General features: G+C 44.0%; 1 protein-coding gene across 1 annotated transcript; it reads right to left on the bottom strand.

Annotated features, from left to right (window-relative positions):
• Nucleotides 1-2,814: 2,814 nt before the first annotated feature.
• On the bottom strand, nt 2,815-4,400 carry LOC116045854 (trace amine-associated receptor 13c-like). The gene is made up of 2 exons (XM_031294204.2): nt 4,185-4,400; nt 2,815-3,824 (listed from the first exon to the last, which is right to left on the bottom strand). The coding sequence occupies exons 1-2, from the start codon at nt 4,349-4,351 to the stop codon at nt 3,008-3,010; spliced, it is 984 nt and encodes a 327-aa protein (XP_031150064.1). The 5' UTR covers nt 4,352-4,400; the 3' UTR covers nt 2,815-3,007.
• Between the last annotated feature and the right edge of the window lie 5,848 nt (nt 4,401-10,248).

Raw genomic sequence — 10,248 nt, forward strand, 5'->3', positions numbered from 1 at the left:
AAGACCAAACCTCATTAGATTAGGTAGTGAGGGAAATTCATTCTTCAATCAAGGCCTTTCCCCACCACCAGGGCCAGCAGAAAATAGACTGAAAAACAGCAAGACAAAAAGAGACAGCATGGCTCATTTTGTGCATGTGTTATATCACAGCCTTTCTCAAACTTTTTTTTGTGCCAAGGCCCAGTAATGTTTAACCCTCATCCTCTGTGCCCCACTTACTGTATGTAATTTTTTGGGAAAAGAAAGACTATTACGTTTAAGTGCTAAATAACGTCTGCAAGCATTTAGAGATGCACAGAGTTTAGAGAAGCAAAATAGTGGCCCAAAGTTTCCCAGTATCTGCCCCCCTGGTGAGCTAGCACAAACATCTGGGCCAGTCACAGCTGCATGGCCTGGCAACCCAATGGCATAGGTTTTGTTTCCAGATTTTGTGAGGAGACATATAATTTTGAGCATTAAACACTGAATTTTAATGCACCTATTTCTACCCTTGAAAATATAGAAAAATAAGGCCCTCAGGCATTCTGTATTACTTTCAACTATTCTCTTGTAGATCAACTGCTGAGTCAACACACATGTAGGCCTAATTTACTCTTACCTCCCCTTTTGCGTCTTTTGTTGGAGAAGTAACCTCTTTAAATGTGCATGTGGCACTTATTCATGTTAATCATACATCATTTTAATTCATTTATAAAACCCTGGACTTCAATAGCTCAGATGTATTTCAGCAAGATTTACAACTTTGTGCACATTCAAAATATAACTCCTCCCATCTGTGTTCTCAGCACTTTATTTTTTTCTGAAGTAACTTTCTCCTTCAAAACAAAACCATTGAAGCGTGCTTGTTCAGAAAACCGGTATTAGTTTAAATCAAAATCCATCTGGAACGGGCACTGACATTGGTCACCTATAATCCTGGCTGCATCATATGAGGAGATCATTTATTTTGATTTTGGCCACAGACACAATGTCGCTTAGCAGTTTGTACTTTTTATTTTTCAAGAAAATTGATAAGTTCAAGAATGGGAACATTTTTATTTTTTAGTGACCCCTGTGTTTTTAGTCACACCTGTCTATAGCCTAATTGTGTTGTTACTTTGCACTTTCTTTTGGATTACAAAACATAATGCAAAATGATCTTAAAATAAAAGATATAGTGTATCGTGCACCACATACATTATGAACAAGTATCTAAGTGGTCTTGAAGAGGATTCTATTTTTCTGTCTCTCATTTGGACTCGGTCTTGACTAGTGCTGGTCTTGGACTTGACAAAGGTTGACTTGATGACACCACTATTCATCTTGTCATCTCAACTGCTTTACTTCCTTTCAATCCTGCAAAATACAAGTCAACAGCTCCATCTTCTGACAAGTCAGCAGAGCATTTCATGAATAACTGTGGCAGTTTAAGTTTGCAGATAATGTAGCTCTACACTGAACAATAATTGTTGCATGGCACAGACTTTAACACCTGCCTCATTTAGTTTGGTTGAATCACACTAGGGTTGGTTTTCCCCATTGGTGCGGTTAGTTTGGGCAGGTTTGAATGCAACAATCACACTCAGATGCCCAGGAGTATGAAGGCTAATAACACACCTAAACAATCAAATACTTTTTTATCATAATTAACCCTAGCCCTAGCCCTAGTTTCTCTCTGACTTTAATTAATCCCTCCTTTTCTGACCCTATTAACAGACGCGACACCTTTCTGGATGATGTCACATTACCTGCCAGCAGAAGTTGTACCACTGATTTTTTTTATGTAACAAAGCCCTACTGCCTCAATTGAGTGGCCCTATGTTTTTTTTTTTTTTTTTTACACAATTTTGTCTAAATGCAGCTTCATAGCTCTGAAACGCCTATCACTTAGTGAGAATTTGGGACGATTGGAAAATGGCCAGTAAGAGTATCTGGTTCTGTCTGTTACACTGATCAATGTCTCTGCAGGCTTGCAAGCCCTGGTGACCCGTGTTCTTAGAAACACGGTAGACAAATAAATATCTTTCTATTTTGATGATGACGAGGTCCCTGGGTGTTTGGAATTTCCACAGGTGGATAATCATCAATTATCTTTTGCTGCTCCACTTAATCTCTTAACCTCTTACCCCCACCCAACCTTTTGTTAGATTTGACTGTCATTGTAGTTTATTGTTTTTATGGAGTTTTCCCCAGGTCATTATTGTCTCTTGTCATTTTTGTGGACCAGTCCAAATCAATTCACTTAGTGTAAAAAAATCAATAAAAAGACATGACATTACATTATGAATGAGTCTAATTTATTATCGTAATTCATGCTACTTTACAACAAATCACCATGCTATGTTAAATAGAATTAATGACATCAAATCTGATTTAAATTGCAACCCATCAGATTTCACATGGTTTGTAAAACTTTAATGTTCTCTGTCCTATGATCACACTGTACATGTGTCCCTGGACATGTAGCAGCAGTTATTTAATGAACTGTAGATAATCCTGTCTTTTCAAATTACCTGTTGTTTAACTAAGACTTAAACAAAAAGACTTTATAGTGCTTAAAACTTGTGTCATAGAGACAATAAATGTGATACAGTAATCAGGAGCATAGCACAAAATCCTGGGCCCTGTAGAAAGGCATTTTCTATGGGCCCCTCCCCGCATCCACAGCTATTCATTCTAGCATCTTTTTGGGCCCTCCTCACATGAGGGCCCTGGGTACTCAGTCCCCTTTTTCCCCCCAGTCCGATGCCCCTGACAGTAATCAAATATGAATGACACTAAACTGAAATGATTAAAACAACTTTTGTGGCTGAGCTGAAAGGGAACATGGTGGTTTTGTACTGACGGTTTTGTCATAAAAACAACCGTTGATGTTTTTCTATACTGGAAAACTACGTGTACATGAAAGTGTCTGTTCAGGGGCGTCTTTTGAATCTGGTAATCATATCTTCACTTTCTGTATTTGATAACTCATTCACTGAACAGCATTCATTGCTTTATCCTTAAACCAAGTCTGATCTCAGCCTCTCTACAGCATGTTGGTCTCAGAGGAGCCAGGCTGCAGTATCTGAAGAGTTACAATGAGTTTAACTGCTTTTCTAAACCAGGGGTAAAACAAGGCATAGATCACAGGGTTTAGACAAGAGTTAAAACAGAAAAGAATGTTTAAAAAGGGTTTAACTAAAACAGTAATCCAGTTGTAATGTTCCCATGTTAATGTGTATAACGGGCAGAAACATATTAGAAACACAAGTACAAGAACACCAAGTTTCCTGGCTGCTTTCAGCTCTGATTTCTTTGCCTTTGGAGTCACTGAATGCTGGAGTGTGACAGCTGTAATGTGAGAGCGCATGGCACGAGCCTGAGACACAGCCACAGCAAATATTCTCAGATACAGAGCTACAATGACAGTAACTGGAACAATAAAGGTAACTAAAAGATCAAAAAACAGTGAGATGCCATCACTGAACAACAAACATGCTCCGTAGCAGGATTTATCAATATCTGTTTGAGTCGGAAGATCCTTTACAAAGAGAAGGCTGTAGGAAACAGAACAGAGCCAACACAGACAAACACAGAATTTAACTCTTCTCGCAGTGACTTTAGTGGTGTAATGCAGAGGGTCACATATAGCTACATAACGGTCAACTGATATGAGCACCATGTCACCTATTGAGGCTGAGGTAATATTGACTGAAAGAAGAGTATGCGTAGCACACACAAAGTCACCAAAATACCAGCAGGATGTTGATCGGAAGATTTCTCCCGGCATCAGCAGGAGGCCCACTAGAAGGTCTGAGACAGCCAGAGAGAGGAGGAGGATGTTGGTGGGTGTGTGGAGCTGCCTGGAGGGAAAGAGAAAAGCACAATTAAACCATCAAGAGTGACAAAACAACAAAAAATAGTATTCAAAATGAAAATAAAAATCCACGGGTTTGAACATTTTCCATTCCACCACATCAGTAGTTACCATATGTTTAAGTGTAGACAGTTAAAATGACTTGGTTGAGGTCACGGTGGACAGAAAGCAATGCTTAATATTGGTAAGAGAGTGGACATGAACAACAGTCTCTGGCATCCGAGTCAGACATTTGGAGGAACATTATTCAGTACTAGCTCAAAGACAATTCTTCTAAATATACAGCAGCTGTTCACATTTTTAAATTACAATTCCTGTAGAGAGAAGATGAAAAGTTAATATCTGCCTGAAGTGTGAGATAGAGATGATGATGAGCAGGTTGAGAGTCACAGTAATCAGAGAGATGGAGTAGAACACAATGGTAACTGTTTGGGGCCAAGGAGACAAGGGCTTCCTGCAGGAGGTGTTTGGGAACTGTGGAAAGCAGAGCTGGGCTCCGTCCTCAACCTCCATATGCAGAGATCTGCAGATAGCTGCAGCTCTGGCAGCTTTCTGAACAAACCTGAGTCATGTAACTGATTTATCTCTCTCACATTCTCTTCATCCCCTCCTCTCTCTCTGTCCCTGTTTGATCCCTGATGCCCCTCCTCCCTCACTCTGCACATCCCACCATCATCATTGCTCTCTCTGTAGCCCTGCCTCTCTCACTGTCTCTCTATCCAATCTCTCTTTTGTCATTTTCTATACTTGCTTCCATTCCTTTGTCCTATTTTTTGTCTAACAGATAACTTTTGAAGTTACTAAAACAGTAGTCTTGCATTGCCAGCTCTATCTCCACAGCCCTTTGGAGAACAGTCAGGCTACCCCATAGATGCATTCTGGGATAGGAAAAAAAACAGTAATTTGCATTTCTTTAACCCAATCACAATTGACTCGGGAGGCACGGAAGTCTGTATGCAGAGACGGTGGCTCTGCAAAACAGTCTCGGGAAGGAAATTGTTTTGGTGACACATTTGCACCTGGCAAATGAAAACGCCAAATACAATAATAAATGAAGTTAACTCACACAATACAGTAATGTGAGCTATTTACATTAGATGGATTTATGGTTAAACATCATGTGCTCTTACAGCACCCTGTTTACTTTTTCCATAGCAATCCCATCCAAGAAAAAAAAAAAAAAGGCCCAGAAAACTCTACTGGATATCTCGAATCAGCCAGTTGAAGATCACCAATGTTTCCTCTCTAGTGTTTAGCTTAGTGCAGGGCCAGTGAAACCATACAGGATGTTGGCTAAGCTATGTCGTTCTCCACAGCTGACCAAATATGGTCACTTCTGTCTTCAAAATACTAAGATAGTTTTGGCCAAAATGCAAACTATATAGCTTCAAAACAGCAGTCCACACACCAATGGGTTACTTCACTGAAGCTACGTCCATCATATTTACAATCTATGGTTTGCTGTCCGAGGCCCAGCTGGCAGCTAAAGGCATGGTGTAGGTGTGTGCTTGATGACTGTTCATATTAAACAACAATGGAGGCTCCTAAAGAAGGCAGTTTAGATACTACTATAGCATCAGTCAGTGTTGTGACCAAATCATCTTTTCTCAAGTATCAAGCAAGTCTCAAGTTATTTAAGTGTGGGCAAGTCAAGTCACAGATTTTGTCAAGTCCAGTCCTTAGTTAAGGTAAGTCCCAAATCAAATTCATTTTAAAGCTAAGTTGTGAACTAGCCAATTAAGTTCTGATAGTTGCATATTGGGCTAACATTTATTAACAGATGTTAATTGTGAGTGAAAAGATTGTGATGCTAATGTTAGCTAACATCAGACCTTGTACAGACCTCTGCTTCGTCCTGTCTCTTCCTCATCAGTGGTAGTAGGAGAGAAGCTGCAGCTCTGGAAGCTTTATGCCAAGAAATGTCATGCAACTGATTTTTCTCTTTCTACCATTCTCTCCACCTTTCCCCTTCTCCCTCATAATCTCTGGTGGACACTGATGTCTTTACTGTCAGGGTTGTGCAGGCTCAGACCCAAAATGCAGAGACAGCAACAGCCAGGATAGAGAAACAAAAAATCTTACTATTTATTACTCCAAGGAATACACACTGGAAAACTATTACAGGATGCACATGAGGTGCCAAGGGCACAATGACAAACAAAGTAACAAAAGAATTCAAAGAACATCCATCCATCCATCTTCGTCCGCTTATCCGGTGTTGGGTCGCGGGGGGAGCAGCTCCAGCAAGGGACCCCAAACTTCCCATTCCCGAGCCACATTAACCAGTTCCAACTGGGGGATCCCGAGGCATTCCCAGGCCAGGTTGGAGATGTAATTCCTCCACCTAGTCCTGGGTCTTCCCCGAGGCCTCCTCCCAGCTGGACATGCCTGGAACACCTCCCTAGGGAGGCGCCCAGGGGGCATCCTCACCAGATGCCCGAACCACCTCAACTGGCTCCTTTTGACGCGAAGGAGCAGCGGCTCTACTCCGAGCTCCTCATGGATGACTGAGCTTCTCACCCTATCTCTAAGGGAGACACCAGCCACTCTCCCGAGGAAACCCATTTCGGCCGCTTGTACCCTGGATCTTGTTCTTTCGGTCATGACCCAGCCTTCATGACCATAGGTGAGGGTAGGAACAAAAACTGACCGGTAGACGAGAGCTTTGCCTTCTTCTCTTCTCAGCTCTCTTTTCGTCACAACGGTGCAATAAATTGAATGTAATACCGCCCCGTCGATTCTCCGACCAATCTCCCGCTCCATTGTCCCCTCACTCGCGAACAAGACCCAAAGGTATTTGAATTCCTTCACTTGGGGTAAGGACGCATTCCCTACCTTGAGTAGGCACTCCATCAGTTTCCTGCTGAGAACCATGGCCTCAGATTTAGAGGTGCTGATCCTCATCCCAGCCGCTTCACACTCGGCTGCGAACCGATCCAGTGAGTGCTGAAAGTCACAGGCCGATGATGCCATCAGGACCACATCATCTGCAAAGAGCAGCAATGAGATCCCTAGCCCACCGAACTGCAACCCCTCCCCACCCGGACTATGCCTTGATATCCAGTCCATAAATATTACAAACAGGATTGGTGACAAAGCGCAGCCCTGGCGGAGGCCAACCCTCACCTGAAATGAGTCCGACTTACTGCCGAGAATCCAGACACAGCTCTCGCTTTGGTCGTACAGAGATTGGATGGCCCTGAGAAGAGACCCCCTCACCCCATACTCCCGCAGCACCTCCCACAGTATCTCCCGGGGGACCCGGTCATACACCTTCTCCAAATCCACGAAACACACGTAGACCAGATGGGCATACTCCCAGGCTCCCTCCAGGATCCTTGCGAGAGTGAAGATCTGGTCTCCTTGCGAGAGTGAAGATCTGGTCCATTGTTCCACGACCAGGATGGAATCCACATTGTTCCTCTTCAATCTGAGGTTCGACTATCGGCCGAACCCTCCTTTCCAGCATCTTGGAGTAGACTTTACCAGGGAGGCTGAGAAGTGTGATACCCCTGTAATTGGCACACACCCTCTGGTCCCCCTTTTCGAACAGGGGAACCACCACCCCGGTCTGCCACTCCTTTGGCACTGTCCCAGACTTCCATGCAATGTTGAAGAGGTGTGTCAACCAAGACAGCCCCTCCACACCCAGAGCCTTGAGCATTTCTGGACGGATCTCAGTGACTTCTTTCTGGGAAATTGACAACAATCCCCCATCATTCAGCAATGGAAACTTTGAACAATGTCCACTCGGGTCCAATGCCCCCAGCCTCCACAAGGATGCACGAAAAGCTCCGCCAGAGGTGGGAGTTGAAAGTCTGTCGGACAGGGGCCTCCTCCAGACATTCCCAGTTTACCCACACTACCCGTTTGGGCTTACCAGGTCTGTCCAGAGTCTTCCCCCACCCCCTGACCCAACTCACCACCAGATGGTGATCCGTTGACAGCTCCGCCCCTCTCTTCACCCGAGTGTCTGGTACCAAGTACACTTGTGAGCATCCCTATGTTCGAACATGGTGTTCGTTATAGACAATCCATGACTAGCAGAGAAGTCCAACAACAAACAACCACTCGGGTTTAGATCAGGGAGGCCGTTCCTCCTAATCACGCCTCTCCATCATTGCCCACGTGCGAGTTGAAGTCCCCCAGCACAACTATGGAGTCCCCCACTGGAGCCGGGGGCTTGTGAGTATCCCCACACCCGCCCGGCGCCTCACACCCTGGGCAACTCCGGAGAAGAAAAGAGTCCAACCCCTATCCAGGAGTATGGTTCCAGAACCGAGACTAAGAAGTAGCTAGGTGTGGTTTGGGCGTAACGTGCAATAAACCAATCAGAGCGTCATCTCACATTCCCTTTAAGAGCAGGTGCGCTTGTTCCATGGCGGATGGCTATTATGACGGCGGATTTGCCTGGCGCACGCCAGCGGGAGCTGTCCGGGATGTGGCAAAGTAATAAATGGCCGTCTTGACCGGGTGGCGATGTTGCTGCAGCCTCTCGGGCGCATCTCCTCAAGTCTGGAGAGGATTGCTGCAGCCATGGAGCGTGGGCCTCCAAACGCACCACCTGCTCCTGTTGTGCCTCTTCCTCCTCCCTCCACTCCATCTCCGTCCACCCGCTCCACCAGGAGCGCATCGCGCATTGCCACTCCCGGACCAGATCCCGCCGGAGTGTCCAATCCCACCGTAGTTCAACATCACATCTCCTTAAGTCCTCTAATATTTATTAATTTATGTCATCACATCCATGATTCATGGAAATGTTGTGTAAAACACAAGCCACAAAGAATGCTGCGACTTTTTGAGGACTGCACTGTAAAGTGCCTCCTGACCTATCCAAACACCTGAACCGCATTTTCAGTAATATTTTTCCTTGTAATTATTATTATTATTATAATAACTGCTGCATCCATGTAGATGAGAGAAGCAAAGTGTAAGCGCGTTGTGCACACGCTACATTATGGCCAAGCATGCGCCCCTAAAATAGCATCTGAATAACTGCGCCACTGACTTTAGACTAGCGCCACTGACTTTAGACTAGGTTTTTCCTGGTCTGTGACGGAATTGTTTTCTGAAACTGCAAAATAGCACTGGGGAACGTTTGCGCCTAAACACGCCTCCTCTTTTCGCTGAACCGCCCCCGGGAGCGCAAATACATTCCCTAATTTACAGACGTGAGTCTGTGGAGGGAAAAGTCTGCTGTGCGTCGGGTGCAAAATAGGAATGATACATGTGTCGGTGTACAAAGGCAATTGCGCTGAGCGCGAGATAGGGCCCATAGGGTTTTTGAACCATTCTTCGTCTGGCCCCTCACTGAGACCACTTTGCCTTGGGAGACCCTACCAGGAGCACAAAGCTCCAGACAACACAGCCCTCAGGTTCATAGGGACACACAAACCTCTCCACCAAGATAAGGTGATGATTCTCGGAGAGGACTCAAAGAACATGACATGGTAAAATACACAAGGAACTAATCACGAAACAAGGCAAAGCTGGAGTGGGCAGGGAACTGGAATAAATGATTGGGTAACAAGACTTGCAAAACAAAAGGCACTGACTAGGGCAACGAAGGCCGACTGTGGCGTCGGCCCACCTCACCTTTGTCTTGGCCCAAAATTAGCACTCGGACATACCACAGAGACTACAGCCGACGGCCAAGTACCATGTATGTTATATGTTATCAAACTCAACATAAACAGAGCCAAAATGCTTATGTTACCATTAGTTAGCTCGTTCTTGTTTCCTAACTGCATTGCAAGTTATAGGAGCTTAACGTTAGCTGGGAGCTTCATGGAGACAGCTAAAGTTTGTGTTAGCTGCCCTACAGCTGTCAGAGTTAGCTTCGACTTCATATATTTAGTGGGAATGCTGTTCAGCAGCATTCCAACTATTGTTATCCTGTTCTTTCTTTATTCTTATTATTCCGTACGTTTTTTGGCTCTCTGTAACTTCTGCATACTTTCAGCTATTAAAACCATTCAACTTTTAAAATGTTCAGCTCTTTCAGCTAATGATGGGACTTCTTCAGCTTTTTTTCTACTATTTATACTTTTTAAAATATTCAGCTTTTTATGACTTTTTTTTAACATTGAAGTCAATGAGAGCATGCTTCAAATCCTTCAAATCTTCTTCCGCTCCCAAAATTTTCAGCTCCTTCATACTTTCACCTACAGACGCCAAACAAACTTTAAAATGTTCACAAAATATTCAGGTATTAGGCTATATCTTTTCAGTGTGATATCTTTTACAGTTTTTGTGAAAAAGCTGTTTAAGTTTAGTGATCATTTCAGGATTTTTCTGCGTTTCTAGTGAGTGTGTGTTGCGTGTCCTAGAGTGGATGATGTCATCGCCAGAGCACAAAACGTCCAAAAAAATATCTTTGTCCCCTCTCTATAAATTGCTCTCACACCAAC

This window comes from Sander lucioperca, chromosome 8 (genome assembly GCF_008315115.2).
Source record: "Sander lucioperca isolate FBNREF2018 chromosome 8, SLUC_FBN_1.2, whole genome shotgun sequence".
NCBI lineage: Eukaryota > Metazoa > Chordata > Actinopteri > Perciformes > Percidae > Sander > Sander lucioperca.